The 22,771-nt window shown below is 47.3% G+C and overlaps 1 protein-coding gene across 1 annotated transcript in view; it reads right to left on the bottom strand.

Annotated features, from left to right (window-relative positions):
* Positions 1 to 22,771, bottom strand: part of ITGA9 (integrin subunit alpha 9) — a 298,459-nt gene that overhangs the window by 5,791 nt on the left and 269,897 nt on the right. The window contains exon 27 of the mRNA XM_019727631.2: positions 11,598 to 11,717. Within this exon, the coding sequence (XP_019583190.2) occupies positions 11,598 to 11,717 (120 nt within the window). The remainder of the gene's footprint in view (positions 1 to 11,597; positions 11,718 to 22,771) is intronic.

Consider the following 22,771-nt stretch of genomic DNA (forward strand, 5'->3'; position numbering starts at 1 on the left):
ACTACCGCTGGGTATTGAAGCAACTTTTTGGAGCCCAAAGCTGACCTTTTCTCCCATGCTCAGGGGGACCTGGAATCTCTTGTCCTTTGCTCACCAGCATTAGTGGTGTCTGTAGCATGCTTGTATTTACTGCTAAGCATGACTGACCGCACTGGGTATACTCCAGCTCCCTCTCTTCTTAGGTGTGATACCGTCTTTCCAGCTTCCCAGGAGAATTTGCACACAGTGCTAACCAGCTTGACACATCCTTTGTTGGCTTCCTTCTCTTCCCTGTCTCGCTTCCCTGCTCCCATCAGTGTTTCCTGAGGTCACCTTCCGAATAAATGACCTGCCCTCAACTCCTCCTTTCAATCCCCTTGAGCAGAGGAATTCAAACAGACACACGCACGTGGTCTGCAGCTGGCAGGTCTGCTGCACGGCAGGCTTGTGGTACCACACCATCATTAGCTTATAATCCCTGGGGTCATATTTGAAAATGCTCAAGACTAGCAATCTCTACAGTCTGCTGCCAACAGGGAATGCCCAGATAAACCTAAGCAAATCAGCAGGCAAACCCAGCTCTCGGAGGCACATCTAACTTCTTTGTTTTCTGTGCCTTAGTCTTCATGCTCCTTTGGGAGCCAACCATCCAGTCATCTGATGGTATGGGCTCCCCCAGAGAGAAAGCAACTGGGGCCCAGGAACTGTCTTGCTGTACCACTAGCCCCAAAAGGGGGTTATTGGCAGAGCCAAAGATGACAACTATCAAGAGAGCTGCCAGGAAACATCACCCACATTGCCAAGGAATCCTGAGAGTTCACTCCGAGTAGAGTCAACGGGGTGATGCAGTTTGAATGACTGCGGGTAGAAGCTTTCTTAAAACGACTGGCAAGGGTCCGTGTTCTGAGCTTCATTCCTCATGGCCAGTCTCATAAGCAGACATTGAGTTTCTAGTGTTTTCAGCCCTGGCATTTTGGTCTCAGCATAAGATCGCATCTGCCAGAATGTCACTTTCTGACACTCTCACACATACACTTTCTCTCCTCAAATCCCTACCACTTTCTCCCCTCTGTAAGGGATATGGAAAGGAGGCTTGGCCTGAATGTTCTGGATAATTAGAAAAAGGTCCTTGTCATTGCCCTCAAAGCACACCCACAGAAGGCCAAAAAGCAACCCAAGTCTTCATGGAAATGTATAACTAAGAAGCTACTACTTGAATTATCATTCTTTAAAGATAAAGATGCGGGTGGCCAGGCAAATATGCCAGGTGCCCCTTCAGTGCCGAGGAGAACATACTCACGAATATAAGGCTGGATATGATATGGAAATACAATTCTTCAGCACATAACTCTGCCTGCCGATGGTGTCATGTTTCAGTAATCCCAGGTTACTCACTGTCAAGTCCAGAGAAGTAACGTATCTCTACCATGGCACTAATCAAGCAGAATTTTAACTGCCTGCTCCCTTCTTATTGTTCCCATTTGTCTTAGGACTCCTTGAAGGCCGGACTTGTGCTTTTTATCCCCAGAGCTCAGTGTCTCATGTGTACTTGGCACAGGTGATGAATTGCAAAGATGCCCACAATCCTTCATTCCCCCTGTATCCATGCCCTTAACCACGTGACTTGGCAGCAATTCCTATCACGAGGTGGTCTCTTTTCCACACCTTGAATCTGCACTGTGACTTGCTTTGACAATTGGATGCAATGGAGGAGAATCTGTGGCAGTTCCGCTCCTAGACCTCAAGAGGCCTTGCAAACTTCTGCTTACTCTCTCAGAACCCTGCCTGGCCTCCATGTGAACGAGTTTGGTCTAGCCTGCTGAAAGATAAGAGTCCACCCATCTGGGGCTCTCCTAGACCTGCCAACCCCCCACTGCCTGGAGGTGTGCATGTGAGTCCAGCCGAGACTGGAGAGCTGCCCTGTTCAACTCAGTCCAACCCACAGAACTATAGATGGTTGTTGCTTTTAAGCCACAAGACTTTGGCGTGGTTTGTTACACAGCATGAGGTAACTGATACAGGACTCCGTGTTTTTTTGTCGTACTTACTGAATCAATCAACACCCACAGGAAGAGTGGCAGAGGGGCAGCAGACAGGGTTCTAGATATAAAAAGCATCCCTATGCCTCATCCTGCTGAATGGACTTTCCTTGTTCATCTCTAGGAAGGACAAAAGCTGGCTCGCTTTCTCACAGCTCTGCTAGCGTAAGGCTTTGACACAGGGCACAAGCAATCTAGCAAGGATGCAGAGCACCTGGACTAATTCTCAGATGTGGCTCTCACGTGCTCATGTTTTACTCAGTGTGTCATATTTGTTACCAAAAAATGAGGGTGCTGTCATCCCCTGCAGGCACCCAGAAGCGAGCTCCTCTCTCTCAAGTGCAGTGCTGTCAGTATTAGTCCTACAGTCACCTCCCCCCACTGGCAGTAACTGCAGAGCTGCTCTCAGAAACAGCCTTGCAAACTCTGTGCCCTACTCCAACATCGCAGGGTCTCCAGAGCCCTGTTCCCAGCAGAATCTCAGTGTAGTCTCTAGAGGGAAGGTTAGAGCTGCCACTGATGTTTTTCCTCCTTCTGTGGAGCCAAAGACTATTTCTTAAAACACAGTCCACTCTCATGGTTAGGGAGTGCAGGGTACAGTAGTGCAGGTTGTGCACTGCATAAAAGTGGGGCAGGGGTGCCAGTCACATCAAAGATGTGTAAATTTATTACAACTGCTTTCCAGCAGATGTCAGTAGAGTGTCTTTTTCTAGCAAAATCAGTAGATGCTCTCAATTTTCTGACAGATAGAAGTAAAGCTTCTGGAGGGAAGGGGTGCTGTTTATGAGTTTGCACAAAGGTGCGTATAGTCTAGTGGTGGCTCTGTCAAACTAACTTTGTTTCTCGCATGATCAAACTAATTCTACCTTTATGCCTTTGTTTAGAGCCTGGTATTGGCTTTTGATATAGAACCCCAGTCCAGGCTCTGAGTTTGCCAAGCAATGGCCCCCAAACAACCGTGTCACACCAGGCCTGCCCAGTGCCACAGGGCCTATTCAGAGGAGCTGTATGAGAGAGATGTGGCATGGGGAGCCCAGAGTCCTGATTACTGCTCACGGTCCGTTTAACTACCTCTTGGCTACAGGGCAGGTCATTTTCTCACTTTGGACCCCAGTGTCTTTGTCTCTGCCCAAGAGACCCATGGCATTCTCAGACATCTTCCATCCCTGAAACACAGTGACAGCTTTTTGTGTTAATCCCCGAAGCAAATTCAGCACTGCAGCCTGTGGGGCACACAGCTGTAGACTCAGGACTCACACTAGGAAGGCACAGGGCATGGAATTGTAGCCTGGGATCAATTTTTCTCCAAGAGTTTTTGGAAAACGGAGTTTTCAATTTTTATATTCAAGTATAGGTATATTATAAAGTATAAAGAATTGTAAAATTCATGAAAATGAAGCTAAATCAAGGCTTCAGAGACATCTCTGTCCTGCAACAGGCCTTCCTCAGGCATACATATTCAGTCTTGCTAGTGCTTATGGCTACTTTGGGGAAACTCTTTGAGAAGTGCCGGGCAAACCTACGTTGTTTGCTGCCAACTGAGCCCACACTGAGTGTGCTGGGAAATGATTAGAGCTGAGTTTAAGCTGGACCTTCAGCAGCCCCACGCTCAATTCCAATCCAATGGAGTCAGTGTTTTCCTGCACTTTTTCTGGAACCTTCCAGGGCTTTCTTTGCCACTTGAGGGGCAAGAGGCTCTGTTTATAACTGTTCTGTCTGCAGCAGAGGAAACACTCATGGAAACCCTAGAGGAGGACAGACTCAAGCCAAGTGTTGCTCAGCTGGAAGCCGAAGGAGCAGGATGCTTGTTGTCTGCGTTGGTTCTAACGGGGGGCCTGCAGCCCCAAAGAGCAGCTCCCTGAGCCCTCCTGACAGACTCACACCATTTTCTGATATAAACTTGTATCGAAAAGCTGCCAGAAAAATCCTAGGGAAAACGATTTCCCCTGAATCACCCGAATGAGGGAGGCATGAGGCCTGACTGAGGTCTGGGGTCTGCAGTGCCAGCTTCTTCTTTCCCAGCCCTTTCCGGGGTGAGTGAGGGACTAGCCTGGACTCCATGGCCTCTGGGCTCTTGTGCGATCCCCACCCCCTCGTTCCCTGGCCTCTGGGTTGCCTCCTGGGCAGCTATTCCAAGGACCTCAGACACACTCCTTGTTTGGATGAACTCAGGGCCTCATGTTTATGGGTCTCTGCAGTTTCTTGACTATTTACATAGCATGTCTCTATCTCGAGATGTCGACCATGCAACATCAGCCCAATATTTACTTCCAGACATAAATAAGCCCCCGCCGAGTGTCTCTGGCACATGGTTTTAATTGAGACAGTGCGAAGGGTGTTTGTGTGTGCGCGCGTACACACACGTGCGCATGTTTCTGCGCATTTTCTTTTTCTTTGAAGGAGAAGCAAGGATGGCTTCTCACAGCCTGGTTGGGGGGAAGGTGATAACCCCAGTGACCCCAGAGGGGCTGCCAAACCTTACACGTTCTCTGAGCCATTTCATGGATTTATTTTTCTAAGTGTTTCTGCTGGAGGTCAGAAGTAATGCTCTCAAATAAAAACCAGGAGTCCGGAGCTCGGTCTAAATCAGCAGGCTCTTGGAACAGCCCCAGCTGAGGGTTCGAGGCAGTCCTTTCCAAAGGGCGGCCAACACACTCTGCAGCCTGCCTCTTCATCGCTCGGGACAGGGAAGAGCCCACAGGTCCTGGATTTCTGGAAAGACTGGTCACAGGGCTGGCAAGGCAGTGGCACTACCCTCTGCTCCAAGCTGTCTCGGCTTGCAAAGGGGCAAACAAGGGAGAAGGGAGAGGTTCCTTGGCTGAAAGCAGCAGGGGAGGATGCAGAGTTTCTCTCCTTCACTGAGTGGTGGCCTGTGTGTTTTGGCAAACTGCAGAGGGAGGGAGGGAGGGGGAGGGGGATGAGGAGAGCGAAGGAGGGAGAGAGCTGCCTGAGGCCCCAAATGAGGCTTTTTCTTTTAAATGAAAGACATCCCAGAATCTCCATTCTCTCACCACTTGACTCAAAGGCTGGCTTACGGAGTTGACAGCACTTCTTAAAGGTGCAAGTCACATACGAAGTTGTTGTCCCTACAGTACCTCTGAACAATGAAACTTTCTCCTATAAACAGGCCTTTCTGATTGTCTTGAAGAGGCACCAGGCCCAGGCAGCTTCCAACCCAGTCAGGAGCTAAGGGAAAGGAGAGGGAACTCATTTGGATTTTTCTCCCTTAAAAGAGTTTCATATTTCAAAGTTTTCTTCCTGCATGGTGGTTTGGCAGGCTACTGTAATCCTCGCACATAAAGTTTAAATTATGGCTCCCAGTGTCTGCTAACATCCCGGCTTTGGGAAAGCTGACTAGGATCCATTTCAGTATTTGAAGAAGGGTCTGGTTAGCTCGGGGCCCTTGCTGTGGATTTTGCACTGGAGCCAGGGTCTGCTGCCGCCAAGCCTGAAAGAGTGCCTGAGATGCCAACTGGTGGACCTTCTAGAAGGCCCCGGGGTCTGCCCAGAGTCAGAGGGATAGGAGGTGGCTGAGCACTAGGCAGGGTGCCTGGAGTTCCCCTCGGAAAAGGCATTTGATGACCGTATGAGGGGTTTCTATTTTAGATAAACAGTGGAATGATGGGTATGTTAGTAGCACCACAGTGACATGTAGGAAGGGCCAGGAGCTGGTGGTACAGACTCCTTCACCTGCCAAGTTCTGCTCACCTCTCAGGGTGCACTGGGCTCAGCCATTATCTCTGGTCACTTAACTGTTTTTCCCAGAGGTCTTCAAGATGGAATGAAGGCTGTGTTATTCATCTCGGTCCCTTTTCCCAGAGCCCGCTACCTAGTAGGGACCCAATACTGTTTGCTGAATGAAGTCCCTGGCCATCTTGCAAGGGTAATAATACATGCTGACCTGCAGGCCTGATTTTCAAAGAACGCATTAGCACAGCCTTTTCAGTACCACGCAATGATTTGTGTTTATGGGACACCTTTTGCGGAACAATCATTTGGCTCATGAGCTGAAGGTGATGGCAAGCAACCATCGGCAGCAATATCAGGAGCTATTCTCAAGGAAACTGCAAGAGACATGGCTCTCTAAAGGGAAGAGGACTTGAAATCGCCTACCTGTCCTCAGAGGCCTTAGTGAATCGTTTCCTGGTCAGCAGCAGCAACTGGGTATAACTCAGTGGCTTTCCTCTTGAAAAGATTGAAGGGAATTGTGTAGGAAATATGGTAATCAGCCAGAATCAATAAGACCTCCCATATAAGTCAAACGTTAGGCAGGACTTTAGGCCCATTTGTCAACAGATTTCTATGCACTAGCCTGTCACTGTAGGGAATGCATCGTTCTTAGGTTATAGACACAGGAATCAGAGTTGGCAAGACGGCTATAGTTGAAGTTTTAGGAATATGTAGGTCTTCTAAGTAATCCTACGTTTCATTTTCCCTCTTCAACCTCCTATAAAGTCATCATATTTAGTTCACTGTTTAAGAAAGCATTTTTCCTAAGGAAACTCCCGCTGCCAAGCCCCTTCTGCACTGTCGCTTTGCCTGAAGAAACTGCTCATTCTGAACTATAAGCGCATACATGCGTGCTGTACCACGGCTTACTCTTTTGTTTTCTTTTCCCTAAAGGACCTCAACTGTGGTTTTTATCTATGACATGGAAGAGAGATGAGGTTTCATCTACTTTAAGATAACAGTAGTGGCTTTTAAAGAAAAGATTAGAATTGCTGCCCATATTTCTGAACATCATAAATGTGGCAGATAAAAGATGGTCACAAACGTTCTGCCCGTCCTCCCACTCACAGGCAGGGTCTATTTCCTCTCCCTTGAATCTGGGCTGGCATGTACCTGCGTGAACCAACAGTTTATGGTGGAGTGATGCTATGCCAGTTCTAGGCCAGCCTTTAAGAGAACTGGCAGCCCTTACCATGCTCTCTCAGAGCCTCCCATCATGTAAAAGTCAGACCACTCTGCTGGAAGGGCCACACGGAAAGGCCCTGAGTCTACATGGAAAGGGAGAGGGGCTCAGCTGAGTCCAGCATCCCAGCCATCCTCACCAAGGTGCCCGGCATGTGAGTGAAGCTGCCTTGGACTCCTCAGATCATACCAGCCAGAAGGTAAATGCTACTGAGTGACCCCACTCAATGTCATGTGGAGCAGAAGAATCAGTCAGCCAAACCCTTCGTGAATTCCTGACCCATATCTCTGTAATATATGATGTATTGGTTGTTTAAAGCCACTCAGTCTGGGGGCAGTTTGTTATGCAGCAATAGCTAACTGGTACAATATAAGCATCAGCACCACTAACCACCAGGAAACCCTGCTGGAGTGAATGCCTTTGGAGTATCTGCCTAATTTCCTTCTTTTCTGGAATTCACCCCCATCTACCCTGTCACCCCAAACTGCCATCTTGCATCTTTCTCCTGCCCAAGCCTCAGCTGTATGGATCAGTGGGAGACATACGACCCAAACTGGGCCAGTTGGAGTCTCTCCCAGACAACTTCTTGTCTCTAGCCACAGTTGATAGAAGTGGACATTTGACTTGAGTGGAGCCAATCAGATTCTCTCTCCCAGATTTGTAGAATGAGGAATTAGAGGTGGCTGCTCAGTCTGTGTCTATGGCTAGCCGTCACCGAGATGTATATTTGGAGGGACTGGCGCATCCATTTTCTCCTCGGTGCAGGGAAGCGTGGAGAAAACCAGTATGTTTTGGAGAAGAATGGTGCAGGTGTGTAGGGGAGTGGTGGTTAGGGACTGTGCAGGGCAAAGGGAGTTAGGGGAGGAGGGAGAATGTCTGCCTTGAGTTTTGGACATTTTTTGGGTCTGGAAGCACATATTTCCTTTGGGATCTATGAGTACCCTTACATCCTTACAATTCTCTCTTGCTTAGGTGGCTGTGAATGGATTTCTGTTTTTTTGCAACTGGAAGAAATGGCCTCCATGATGCCGGAGATAAGTATGTTCAGCCCTAGAAACTGAAGAGAAAGCTGCCTTGGCTAGTGAGGTGACAGGAATGTCCTTTTGTTGGCCTTCCCTCTGCTAGACGAGGGTCAGTGGGAGTGAGTCAAGCCCCGTCTAGTCTCCTGTAGGCACCCACACTCAGAAAGTCCAATACTAAATGCCTCCTTTTCCAAGATGACTTCAAACCCTGCCTTCCTTGCCCTGGTTAAGGGAAACCATTCATTGTCTAAGCTAAAAACAGCGAGAGACCGCTTCCTTTGCTTCCTTCTTGATCTCTCAAGTCCAGCTGGTAAACAATCCTGCCTCTTCTAAAGTGGTCCTCACCCCCCATGGAGAATGCCTTCACCCCTGCCGTGCCCAGACCTCCCTCTTAAAACAGATCTGGTCACACCACTGCTCTGCTTACAGACCCCTGTGTTTCCCCTTTCTCCTGGTCAGTAGGGTCCACCCCAACCGAGGTAGCTGATCTCATTGTGAGTCATTGACTGCTCCCCCCTGACACACCTCACAAGCTGCTCCCCACAAACCCTGCTTATTTTTGTACCAATTCTTCTCTCTGTATGGAATACCCATCTGTCTTTCTTTGCCTGGAAAACTCAAACCCAATCCAAGGTCAAATTTGAACGACACCTCATCTGTGAAACGTCCTCTGACTTTTATCGGAGGGCGTCTATGTGTCGAGAGCAGTGCTAAGCAATCTGCCTGTGTTATCTCTATTCCTCAAGCTAGATGTTATGACCTCCATTCTACGGAGGAGGAAACAGGGTCATAGAGGATAAGCGACTCTCCCAAGGCCACACAGCTGGCAAGTTCAAGAGCCAGGGTTCCAGTCCACAGCTGCCACCCTGCAAAGCCCGTGCCCTCATCTACCACACTGTACTCTATGGCCTTTTCATTGCCCTGGTACAGGGGTGGGGGGATTAATAGTGTCTTCTTCTCAGTTTCCAGAGAAGTTACTGCCTAGTATTCACCACTTTCAATTATGTCTGCAGGTCTGTGTGCTCAGTGGTGAGGCATTCAAGGGCAGGAAGAGTCATAATCACTACTACATCCGGGTGCCTAGCCCAGTGTTGGGTTCAAAGTGTTCGATCAGTGTTAGTTGAAATGAAATACTGCTCTTAGACAATGAGCACAGCTGTTCTGACCCAATTGACATCATTCAACAGCTTCCTCAAAGCATTTTTAGACCCTTTTCTTCTACCTCTTCAGGAATGGCAAGACTTTGTCTAGGTTTAGGCCCCTGACTGCCACCACTCTGCTCTCTCTCCCAGTCCATGGCAGAGGGTGATGTCTGCCGTCACGGATCCTGGCTCTTTGGATTACACACAGCTGGGTGACCTCAGGGTCTTGGCTACCCCAAGACAGCCCAAGATAGCCACCTATTGCCAACGACATTCTTTATAAACAAACATAACAAAAGCAAAGCTAAGCAGATGGCAGGCGAAAGCATGTGCTCGGGAGATGGGATACCCCTGAGTGGCAGAGCCAAGTGGGGTAACCAGAAGGAGGGTATGCACTCCATGACATAAAGTGGGTCATGGTCACCATGCTCCCCAGTCTGTGTCCTTGTCTTATCCCAACCATAGAGGACGGCATTTCCTCTCATCGCAAGAGTCTATACAAAGGCAGAAGGCACACACACACACACGCACACACATACCCCAAAGCCCTGACTGCCTTTTCAGATCCAAAACACTGAGCTGTCTTGTTCTCCACCCACAGACCAGAGGCTGTCTCAGCAGGAAGAAAGGGGAGAATTAAGAATCTATCTGGCACATTAAACAAACAACAAATTGGCAGAATATATTTTTTAAAACAGGTAATATCCACTCCTGGCAAATATTGAGGAAATTGGGCACTTTTGATACGCTGTTTGTGGGCGGGTGAAGTGATATACCCCTTCTGAGGGCAACTGGCAATATGTAACAAAAGGCTTAAAATATGCATTTTTTTTGAGCCAGTAATTCCATTCATAGGGTTTCATCTTAAGCACATAATGAGGGATGTCTGCAGATATTTGGCTCCAAGGACATTCACCAATGTACTGTTGAAAGAAGTGTGAACCCAGGAGTCACCTACATTCCCGCATCAGAGGACTGGATGAGCAATCGGCAGACCTCTGCAGCCTAAGGCAGCCCTGGAAGTGAGCTTTTTAACAACAGGGAAAGATGTTCACAATATGGTCTTCAGGGGAAAAGAGGCTGCACACTAGTACACAGGACGTCCGACAAGCATGGAACATAAGATAAACTTATTTTTAAGTAATACGCTCAATACGTTTTTCTTCAACTTCCAGACACTTTTTCAGGTGCAGTATCTTTAAAACAAAAGCCATCAGTCCACCTGTCAATCTGCATGCACAACAAAAATGTTTTTTTTCCTGTGTATGTAGACTTCTTGGAGAAAGTGTATTTATTATACTTTTTTTCAGATTAATAATTGAACCCACTGCTTTAATTTTCGGGGTACTGCACCCGAAAATATAGCAAGTATATTACTAGAAAATTTAACATACTACTCAAAAATAAGTAGATGCTATGGAATGCCTGGCCTACGTCTATTTTACAGAAAAATAGGTCAAGAAGAGAACACTGTGCTCACCATGGTTATTTCTGGGATGTGGATTCCTGAGTGTTTTACAACTTGTTTTTCTTATTGATAGGTTTCTATGTTTGATCCAGAAATACAAATTATTTTCTTTTAATCCCAAAGAGACTAATTATTAGAATTTAAAGCATCCTTCCCTCGGAAAGTGAGAAGCTGTTTCCACCTGCATCTGAAACCTGGACACTGGAAAAGCAGGGCTTTGGCATCAGGATGCCCCAGTTATGGTGCTGTTCTAGGAGCTGGGACACAGTGGGAACAAGGACAGACCCTCAGTGGGACAGACGGACCTTCATCAGTTAACGACTCTGACGCCATATTGATAAATACAGTGGCTCTGAAGTAAAAGGACTGCAGGTCTCTGAGGGGAGAATGTGAAGCAAAGAAACCATCCTAGACTTGGGGGTGAGCACGCCCCTTTCTCCTTGAGGAAGGGACACGATACAAAGGATGAGCAGGGGTTCCCTGGTAAAGGAGGCAGGGCAAATCTACACCTCTGGGTCACCTACCAGTGTACCACCATGGGGTGGGACAACTTAGGATTTAGCTACCCAGCAGGACTGTAGCCCATACCAGTTACCTGAATTGTCTGCACAGAAATCTTTTTCCTATTCCACATGGGAAAGGAATAGAGTTGCTCTGTAGCTTCTTGTTTGCTTGTTTGTTTGTTTTAAGCAAATGGTAAACCACCCGAGTCCCAGCGTTTCTCCCAACACTTCAGTTTTAGAGTTAGGCTCCCACCATCCTATGCCAGGAGTGATGGGATGGCAAAAAAAAAGGGGGAGTAAGCTTTCTGCTTTCCCTCTCAAATGGTCCCCTCTGCAGCTGCGAAGGGCCTCAAAAGGAGCCAAGATTCCATTCACCACCTGAAGGAGACACTGCCCTCCCTCTGTTGTACTTGCACCATGAAGGTTCCCACAGGAATCCTCTTCCAAGAGGCTCTCACCCTGGCAAGGCAGGAAGGCTGGGCATCCACAGGTGGGCATGCCACAGGGACCTGTGATCGATGGCCAGACTCACCTTCCAGAGCAGCACAGCCAGCAACAGGAAGATGAGGATTCCCACCAGCAGACTTATGGCAATGATCCACCCCACGACGTAGCCACGGGGCTCCAGGTTGTGCAAGGCCTCGAAGACCACCTAGGAGGCAAAGCAAAAGTGAGAATGTTTCCCACTGGAAGTATCCATAGCACGATGGAGCCCAGCCTGGGCTTGACATTTGGCGTGAACGACAGCAGAAATCATTCCTTCCTACATGAAGACAAATCAAAACAATAGTCACTCTGGGAATGGAAATGAGGCCTCTTAGCAACACCTACTCCCTAGCTGTGTGACCTTGGGTGAGGTACTTTGCCTCTCTGAGCCTCATTTTTCTCATCTGCAAACTAGGGGTAGAACAGCACCTTCCCAGAGAAGGCAAGGGGATAACGCAGGTGGACCTTCCCAGCACAGCACCTGGAGGAGCCCACCCTTGACAGACGGAGGTGCTCTTATTAGCATCATCATAGCTGGCAGGGAGATTTTCTTTCTTTTTTCTTCTTTTTTTTTTTTTTTTTGAGGTTGTGCATGGTTGGTTACTTTTTAATTTTAATGATTCATTGATGGCTAATACAGAGAAAAGTGTACCTAACCTCTCTGAATTTTTACAAATTGAATGCTAAACACGTCTGTGGAAACAGCACCCAGATCAAGAAAAAGACCAGCGCCCCAGGAGTCCCCTTCACACTCCTTTCGGTCATGAACCCCACCAAGGGTAATACTACCCTGACTTCTAAGAGCCTGGATTAGCTTCACCTGCTTTTGTCCTCAACGTGACTGGAGCGGCACTGTGAATTCCTGTGTCTGGCTTCTTTCACGTTATGTTTGGCAGATTCATCCAGGTTGTGGCATGTTTATGCTCACGGCTGTACAGTATCTCACTGTGTGAATACACCACTTATTTATCCAGCCTACCTATCCAGGGGCCCTTACAAAGTGTGATTTTCAGACAATAAGCAACCCTGAAGGAGGAATACTTGGGGGTGGGCAGTGGTGAGACAGAAATGGGATCTAAAGTCTGTCATCAAGAGCCTACTATTTTCTACCCGGTTTGGATTAGAGATTCTTGTCTTTAAAGACAGATTTATGCCTTTGGGTTCTTGCTCCTAAAAAGCTGTGCATCGCATCCACTCCCACCATCAGAATCTCTCATGGTGTCCTGTACAGATGAATTATGAGGCACCGTGGCCAAGAGGTATGACCGTCGGTGACCCAGATACCCCCTCTCAGTTTCCTCTTCGGTGAAATGGGGGTCTGAAAAGGAAAATGGGAAAGCTTTGTGAAAGTTTCTGGTGTATGATCGTGTAATAAAATCTGTTGAACTTTCTTGTTGATAATGAGATGCTGAGACAGGCTGTGAGCTCAGTGAGGGGTCAGCTGTCAAGTCCAGCCCCTTGGGCAACACTGATGGCTTCTCAGGGACACCACCAGCCCTTCGGTGCCAGAAATCTGCATCCCAGCAAAGCCACGCTGGAGGTCTGGTTGTGAGGATACAGACACAGTGGAGTATCCACTACAGTTTAGTCTGGCGAATTCCACATGAATACCCTGTCACGTCCTCGGAATGTGTGCTTCATCTTTTATTATTTTTAGTGATGCCATTCATCTTCTCAGATGTGTGCTTGATGCTTTGGCAGAGATGGTTCCCACACATCACGACTCTAATAAACTCATTTGTGGGTGATGATCTGAGAATCCTACGGCTCTAAGAAGTCACGTCTTAGATAAAAACCCAAGGAAGGAACAGCAGCGTGGACTACAGGGAGAAGCATTGACAAGCAGGTCTTGTCTCCACCACGGACGAGCTGGTGATCTTGGTCACGGCCCTGGACCTCTCTCTAAATATCTTTACTCCTCGTCCTCATGTTTCTCTCTCCAGTTCTGGTCTGATCTTCTCTCACCAGCACTATTTCAGGCACCTTGGAGGGGTCTCCCTGCTGCGATCTTTATAAAACGCAGGTCTCGTCGCGTCACCTCTCAGCTCACACTATCGATGGCTCCCCGTTATACTGAATATTATAATTCAGGGTACCAGGCTCTGTGCAATCTGGCCTCTGCAGTACCTTTCCAGCCCTTCGCAGGATATGTATTCATTCACATTCTGGCCAGTTAGAGTTGTCTCTCCTGTGAACCTCCTGCCTGTGGTCTCCCATCTCTTGTGGGCTGCTGTTTTGCTACCTGGAAGGCTCCTCTCCTCTTGTTCATTTGACAAACTCCAATATTGCTCATCTTACAAATGTTCCTATCCACTAATTCTGTACTTGCAAATTTCCCCAAAGGTAAGAAACACAAAATACAGAAAAAGTTTTAAAGTCAAACATGTTCATTGCGGAATTATTTATATTGGTGCAGAAGTAGAAATACCCTAAATGTCTAACAATAGGGCAATAAGTAAATGACGATCCATCACAAAGTGGAATACTATTAAAAATGGTGATACATCTGGCTGTCAAAGTATGACTTTCAAAAAGTTAAAACATGACTCTCATACAAAAATACAGCAAATACACGTGAAAGGCTTCTTTCATTCATTTTTGAGGGAATCAGCAGATGGTAAAGCCAGTTCAAAGAAGGATCTGAATGTATGTGTAGTCACAGGAAAAAAAAAAAAATGAATTTTGAAATCAGATACAAAACTGGTTAATACCCGAGAGAGCAATAAACTATATAACTGTTGGGATTATATTTTCTGCCAGACAAAAATCAGTTTCATCTTTTCTGGCAAAAGTCACTTACAACTTACTAGTCTTCTACGGGTTAATATATAACTTCACAGAAGCTGGGCCCTAGAGAATGAGGCAGGCCTGTGGGACCAGTGCTGTTCTCACATTTTAACATGTGTAAGAATCACCTGAGGAACCTGGATACCTGCAGAATCTGAATCAGGGAGTCAGGGTTGAGGCCCGAGATCCTACAAGTGAAGTGAGTGCCTGGTGATTCCAGAGCTGCTGGTCCCTGGACCACTTTGAACAGAAAGGGGCTAGAGTGCCCCAGGGTGCCATTGAAGGGACAGCATCTTTTTGCCTGATTGCCACATTTTAAATAATTTTGAAAACCTAACATGGGAAAAATCATAAATATTATAATGTTAAGTGAAAAAAAATCAGGACATCAATTTAATATATAGAAGACGTCAGCTTTCAGCACAATGATAGGAAAATTTAAGTAAGTAGGGGGTTTCTGAGATTATGGGTATTTTTTTACCTTTTCTACTTTTTACTATTAAAAAAAATTTAACTGAGCATTTAAATTCAAGTTAAAAAAAATTAAAAAGAGAGACTCTGCTCAAACACCTTCTCTTCCAAGAAGCCTGCCCCACTCCTCTCTTTTCAGCCTAATTAATCATTCTCTTAGCTCTGGAAACATGGAAATTTTCAACCTCTTTGAGCAGAGAAAACCTACTGTAGCGACCCAATGCATAAAACAGAAAAAAGGGGAGACTCTCTGGCTGCAAAGAAGGTGGGCATCCAGAGCCCCTCCTGCTCAGCCCCCTTCCCACACCTGTCCTGCCCTACCGTAGCCCCAGCAGCCCCTGAACTAACTCAAGGGAACCCAGGGCTCCACGAAGCTTAGTTTTAAAACCACAGTGCGTGCGCCAAAGTCCCAGTTCTAAGTCCTTTTCACTCTGAAAGATAATGATGTATCTTCCTGTCAATGGACTCCAGCAAACTGAATTCTTATAGAACAGAGGTTCGAATGCATGCTCTCCTGTCACCTAAATTAAGGTTGTGATTCATTATGTGATACATGAACACATAAATTAATGAAGTCAATGTCGTTTCTGCCATAACCTTGATGATGCATGGATATGATTCAGTCTGCAACAAAAGAAGCTGCAGTCTCTGAGTGTGCCTCTCTCCTCTTTACTTCAAAAAATATATTTGCAAGTGTTATTTCTTTGGGGAGAGTCCTGGCCATCCTTCCATCCATCCATCTGCCCATCCACCTGTCCATCTGTTGGTCCATCCATTCATCATCCGCCCCATCTGTCAATCCATCCATTTGACAAATGGATGTGTAGCACCTACTATTACCAAGAACTGTGGAGACTCACTGATGAATAAAACAGGCAGTCTTTGCCCTCAGAGCTTTCAGCTTGCAGAGAATACTGGCCAATTAGACAGATAAATGCAAAATTAAAACTCTGGAAAGTACCGCAAGGGAGACAGGTTCATGGTTATAAAAGACTGAGGTAGGCATGGCAATCAGAAAGAGTTCCTTGATGAGCTGCTCGAGCTGAGCGTTAACGGATAAGCAGAAGTTACCTAGTCACAGAGGGGAGGGAATGTCATTCTAAAGAGAAGGAACAATCTGTGCAAAATCCCCGTGGCAGGAGTGAGCTTGGCAGGGGTGAGACATTGCCAATGGACAGTGAGGTTGGAGCAAATATACTGAATTAGAAGCCAGAGGAAGATGTTTAAGATGAGGCTGGAGAAATGGGAGGGGCTGGAGGCCGTGTTAAGAATGATATGCTTTATCTTAAGAGAAATGGGAAGCCAATGGAGAGTTTTAACCAGGGGAGTTACATGATTTGCATTTTGCAAAGAGCACTCTAGCTGCAAAATGAAAGTAGGAGAACTTTCTGTGAGGGTTCAAGGAAAGAGCAGTGCCAGTAAGAGGATTGCAGGGGAACTGGTTTCCCCGGGGGGAGATCCATGCTCTGGTATGAAAAGAGAAAAAAGACTGAGGATGAGGGGGAGTCTGCTGCTTTCAGAAGGTGCACGGAGGCTGAGAGATGAGGAAGGCAGACGTTTGACCAGTGAAGGGGGATGGATGATGGCCTGGCTGCTGAAGCTGGAGGGCTTATGTGTTGGATGCTAACGAACAAAACACAGGAAAATAGGAGCATGAGGATTTGCCTCAACAGATCCTAGCATCAGGCTAGGGCAATGGCATGGCCCAGACACTGGCATCCTGCCTGCTGCTGGAAAGTTTCATGCACCTGAAGTTGGCAAGGTGGCTTCAGGAAATGACCAGGAGCCAACTTCCAGTATGAGGCAGCCGGTGAACTTAAACCATTGCGCTTGATTCATTTCTGTGTTTCTGGAAACTTCTATGTTCTGACCATTGCAAATATGCCTAATGTCATAGGTGGAAATGCTCAGGTCTCCATAAGGCCTGAGGACATGACCACAATGGGGAATACCTGGCCCAGGCCTCTTCTGGATGGAGGGCCTTCAGTACTGGGGGGACAGTTCAGTCTGTACCGTACCCCATCAGGGGAAGTTCAACCAGCTGACAGTCAATTACAACAGCAAGAGGCTCTCTGCAGCCCTCACTGAACATGCCTCCCAGAGAGAAGGAATTTATGTAAAGTGAAAAGTGGAAAGAGAAGAGCTTCTGGGACAATGACATGACATTGTCACCTGCTTCTGATTACACCTCTAGCCCTTGGAGGTGTGGGGGAAGGCCAGGGTTGTGGGGGCTGGGAGAAATGTTCTCAGGGGAACTATGTCCTTCAGAAAGCACACCAGCTCGGGAGGAGCAGGGAGGCTTGTGGAGATGACCTCAATGAACAGAAAATAAACTGTGCATTTGGCAAGATCAACGCTGCAAGTCTGTACTGTGATAAACAGATGTCAACCATGCCCATGCCTGCTGGGTGCCGGATTCCAGAAAGCCCTTGCTCTGTTAGAATCTGTGGAGGGATGAGCTGGGCTGCTGCTCACTCCTTGGTTGCCAATAATGGGTTACATTCGTTGTGAACTTATTGTGTACCAGACACAGTGCTGAGAGGTTTCATATCTCCGACTCTCGATAATCCTTAGGACCTCTCTTTAAAGGGAGGAGAATGCAGTTCCTGTACCACAAGCTTTCGAGGGCCCTGGAGGAGCACTAACTCCCCTCTGGATGAGTAGCGTGCATCTGATTAGGGACTAGGACAGAACGGGAAGACTTCCAGAAGCAACAGACCACTAAGTCTGAACATGACATGCTCCTGAGGACGCCAGAGCCAAGGGTCACTCTTAAGACAAAGGGCGAGTTGTCTACCACCCAAGACTGTGATTCCCGCCACCTGCTCTGGATGGGGCTCTCTCTGTGGGTGGGCGCGGGGCAAGGGACAGCACAGGGCAGAGGAACAAGGGATTAAGAAAGACTCTGGGGGAGCTTGCAAACGGGCAGACCTGGTGGCCAGTCCTGGGTCTTCCGTGGACAAGCTGTGGCACCTCAGCCTAGTAGTCCCCTCACCGCCTGCAGCCTCAGTTTCCCCAACAGAAAATGGAACTAATAACATCTAGTTCACAGGTGATGTGACAGTGACAAGAACTAATTACATTAAATGCCCAGCACATTACAGGAACTGAACATATCGGAACGAATCTAAAACAAGGAAGTCGGTAGGTGCAATGGGACATGGGCAAGCGTGGTGAGTAGATCACCCAGTGTTTGAGTGCAGACTATTCCATCTGTGTCAAACACTGTTGGTTCTCTGCCCAGATCCCTTCGGGTCCCTTTACCAGTTTGTGATGCCCAACCCCCAGCTTTTGTAAGCTTTCACTTCTAGTGGGTGGCAGTTTTTCAGAGGCCATATTCCCCCAGGGTGCATCAAGAGAGGGTGAAGTACCTTGGGCCTTACCATCTGGGGCAGTCCCTAGGTAATGCTGACAGGTATAGAAGTTTGACAGCCTAGCTCCCTTGCTTCAAGGGGGACGAACTCTGAGGTACTATTTGTGCTCCAGAGTTCCTAACAAAATCAGGCTGAGGCCAGTGTCCCCTGCAGTCTTACCCTCACTTCCCTTCTTCCTTTCCCTATCCTGTCTCTTCACGTCTTTCCCCGTCTCACCGGGAGCACTTCCTTAAACTACTTGCACATACATCCTCATCTCAGGGTCTGCTTCTTGCGAATCTAACCTAAGACATCACCGGACTCATCGGGAATCACTGACCTTCCCCTGTCCATTGAGAACATTCCTTGGGTACCTGTTCAGGGGCCATGCCTTCCACACAGCCTGTCTAACCTCTTCAGCACAGGCATTCTTGGCACACACCACACTGTGCTCTGTGTGTGTGTGTGTGTGTGTGTATGTGTGTATGTGCGTGTACGTGCACGCACAGTGTTTACCTGTTGGTTTTGTGGAAGTCTTGAAGGCAAAACTTTTTCTTGTTCCTACTTACTGGTGATACAATTCATGTCTAGTGAAAGAATTTGATGGACTGGACAGCAGCCTTATCCTAAAATATAACCTTCCATAGCAGTGGTATTCCTGGGCTTTATAGAGGCAAAGGGTTCAGTGTGGGGGTGCAGAGGCCACCGAGGGAAAATGGACATAAAAACTGGGGGAGTTCCAACAACCCTACCTCTCACTCAACAAAGCATATTCCAATTTAGAAATAGGTTCTCTTCTTTAAAAAATAATAATGATGATAACCATGACGATAGCTGGAAATCATTGGTTTAGAGTAAACTGACCAAGACTCTTGAGGATCTGGGGAAGGGAAAGGCTTATTCTTCATTCGTTTCATCCTGTTCTTTATGCAAGGAGAGCCACTATTAACTGAATGCCCAGGTGGGTGTCCCAGGCAAGGGGCTTAGCATCTGGATGCCATTTGATCTCTCCTAACCCTTTAGGACAGATATTCCCTACGTGTGACTAGCATAAATTGCCACATCTTTATGATCTAAATCTACCTGCCCACCTCTATCTTCTCTGTCCCCATCATCTCTTGCCAGGTGACAGTCACAACTTTCTAACTAGCCTCCATATTTCTATCTTTCACCCCCACAATCTACTCTCCATACAGTAGCCTGTGGTTTTTAAAGAATATACATTCAGTAAATCACGCCATTCCCGGCTCAAAACAGAAGCTTTCAATAGCTTCCCTTTGTAAGTAGCTCCTGGCATTCCATGGCGTAGACCTGGCCTATGTCTTCCATCATGGTTGTCTTCACTGTTCACTAGGTTCTTGCCACACTGGTCTTTCAGCCTTGACTAGGGCAAGCCGCTGGGGTCTTCATACAGCTCTCCCCCACAACGGGATACTCTTCCCCATGCTTGGCAAGCTAATTCCTTCTCACTCTCTAGGTCTCAGCTTCCTTGGAGAAACATTCCTTGACCCCTCAGTCTAAAGCAGGTTACGCACATAGTTTGAAATAACACACTCGTTTGCGTCCTTGTTTACTGTCTGTCGTCCTTTCAGCTCTGGGAGGGCAGGGACCATGTCTGTTTTGCTCCCCATTATACTCTCAGTGCCTAGTACAGTGCCTGGCCCTTAGCAGGCCCTCAATAAATAAATATTCATCAAATGAATAAGCAAATGGTGACCGTTAGGAACTTTGACCCATCTGTTTTGGCAAACTATGCTGTTTTTTTTCTCAATTCCTTACGGTTATAGCTTAATTCTCACACGTGCGGTGGTGGGTGAGGACAGGAGGACCGCCTGCCACCTTTTGATGATGGTACAGGATGGGGGTGGTGGTGACCTTCCCATGACCCTCTTCTTCATCTTACATCTCAGTGTAACTTGAGATTCAAGGGGGAAAAAGTCTCTTGCCACATCGATGTAATTTTAACTGTAACTGGCCACATAAATAGTAAAGTAGAAGTCATGACCTACGTGGGGACAGGAAAAATTGTAAAGCAGTACAACAAAGGCATTCTGTGTCATATCTTTGGGAGTTGTCTTTGTTTACCATGTTAGACGATGTCTCTCTGGCTTGCATCTTTGGGGCAACAGTGGGGAGGAGAATGAAAGCGAAGTAGAAAACAGCTTTCCCAGCTTATAGATGAGGAAACTGAGCCTGACAGAACTTACCTGATACTCACAGTCACACAGTTAGGACATGAGGGAGATGGATTTGAACCCAGGCTGTTCTGATCCCCAAGGGAAGATGCAGTGCTCCCTACACACAGAGGAGAGGCCAAACCAGAAGGAGTGACTTCCTGAAAGGGCCAAGACTGGGAACTGAACCTAAATGGCTTCAGAAAAAATGCAGCTGGAACTTGCTGTTCTGACCAATTAGTGCTGACGGGGCAGGTTTCTTTAGAAGGGAAAGCATGGCGGCAGTCATGAGCCTTCATTCTGGGGTCTGATTCAGACTGAGAAGGGAAAGCGCCAGCTGGGATGAGGAGAGCCAGGTCCAGTCTGAAGGAGCTGGCTGGGTTCCAAGGGCACCTGGGCAATTTTAACAGAGATACTTTAAAACAAGCCGATTACTTCCTTTCCATGCTGGAGACTTTGCATTTCTCCAGGCCCTTTCATCCAAGAATGCTCCGTGCCTTCCCACGTGGCTGAGTGGCTGCAGGGGAGCGGGGAAATGAGCACCAGGCTGGGACTGAAGAGTCACTGGGAGATCCTGGAAAAGTCTCTTCGGCCCAAGTCTCAGATGCCCTTCGTTCACTACAGGAAGAGGCTTAGTTGTTCTAACCCAGGAAGGGCACAGTGGAGTCTCCGGGGGCTTGTTAAAATTATGACCCATCTTCCTATCTGCAGGGTAAGGGATGCTGATGGCAGTGGGCTCGCAAGGGAGGTGAAGGCCTCTCTGGACATTTGGTTCCCATGGCACCATGGTAGGAGGTGAAGGGCCCCAAACACTTGCCTTATCAAATCAGCGAGGAAGCATCGCTCATTCAAGCACATTATTTCTTAAAACACAACAAAACAAAGCAGAAAGCACAAATGCCCCTCAACCATGTTTGGACAAAGATTTTCAAGGTTTCTCATTAAGGTTGCAGCTTGCCCAGGAAGTTACCACCAACGCAGGGGTCTAAAGGTTTGAACAAGGACTTTGGCACTGAACAAGGCCGTGGTGTTAGAGAAACACATGGGAGGGACAGTCCTCACTTTTGAGCAGCCTCGTACTGAACCCCCTTCCAGTGCTGGGGGATCCTCCTCTGTGTGAATCTCAGGGCAAGGGTGAGGCTATACTACCACAGCTGAAAAAGCCTGGTCCCCCAGTGACAGAGACCTAACCTCAGCCAGTGACAGCCTCCTGCCCAATTCTAGAGCAAGAGACCAAGAGAAGTCAGGGACTGCTGTGTCCAGGGCATGCTAGGTTCTTGCTATGGCCTGATAGAGCCTGATCCTGGCACTCAGGTTTCTTGACGCCTCTCATATCCCCAGTCTGGTTCTCCAGCTTTCCTGGCAATTCTGAGCGCTCACAGATAGCCTTCTAATCCATCTGGTTCTGCCAAAAGGAGACAGAACCACTCCCCTCTGCTTACATCTACGATCTCAGCTTGAAGACGCTCCATAGAGCAATGATTTAATCCTTTGTCTGGGGATTTACGTGTTTCTCACGTAGTCCACTATTTAAAAATATCAAGAAAGTGGGTTTGCTGTATAATTCATGCAAGCTTCTCATCCAGACTGAGAAGGGAGTGTGGGGTGGTGGCTTGCAGTAGCAGAGCTGATTCTGTACTCTTGGGTTGCCCTGGGGGTGTTTCTAGCCTCAGTTGTTGGCAATTTTTCCTGAAAAGTAAGAAGGGTTGGGTTGAACAGAATAAGAAATTCAACACATTACTGGCACCGAATGCAGTCCCATAGGTCTCACCTGGATTCTCAGGTTTGGATCTATACAGAGCTAGCTAGGTAAGCTTACTGTGGTTGGTCCTTACACATGGAAATACCCCACCTGGGAAGTACCCCCATGTCTATTCATTAGTCAACAGGGCAAATGTCTACAGACATATCTGTAGGTAGTCACCCACATGTTCTGTAAAGCTCTCCTCATTCCATGGCATAAAATAAAAGATAGAAAAAGTCCCAGGAAAATTATTTGATTTCCCTATCAGTTAAGCTGACCACCACGTACACTTGATGTGGTTAAAAATCTGACTGTTTTCCTCTTCTCACCCACACCCTGCTCAATGCCAGCCGCAAGTACATTTCCTGTTCATTTCAAGGCCATAAAAATTTGGTGCCTAATGTAAAATCTTGTGACATTTTGCCTGATTTAAATTTGGTGGCTACCCTCTATGGAAATTTCCCCTCAGATGGACGGTTGACAGAGAGCCAGGCATTCAGAAGAATCACACAGGGAAGTACGTGTTTGTTCTAAAAAGGCAAACCTTCCTACTCAGAAAAGTTTTTTATGTTTTTGTTTTTTTTCCTGCCAGGAAAGTTGAGAACAGAGTGTAGAACTTCATCTGAGCTCATGGATTGAAAAGACAAAGTCACAGGAAGGAGGGAGAAGGGGGGTACCGCAGGGTTGTGAT

This window comes from Rhinolophus sinicus, linkage group LG10 (assembly GCF_036562045.2).
Source record: "Rhinolophus sinicus isolate RSC01 linkage group LG10, ASM3656204v1, whole genome shotgun sequence".
Classification (NCBI taxonomy): Eukaryota; Metazoa; Chordata; class Mammalia; order Chiroptera; family Rhinolophidae; genus Rhinolophus; species Rhinolophus sinicus.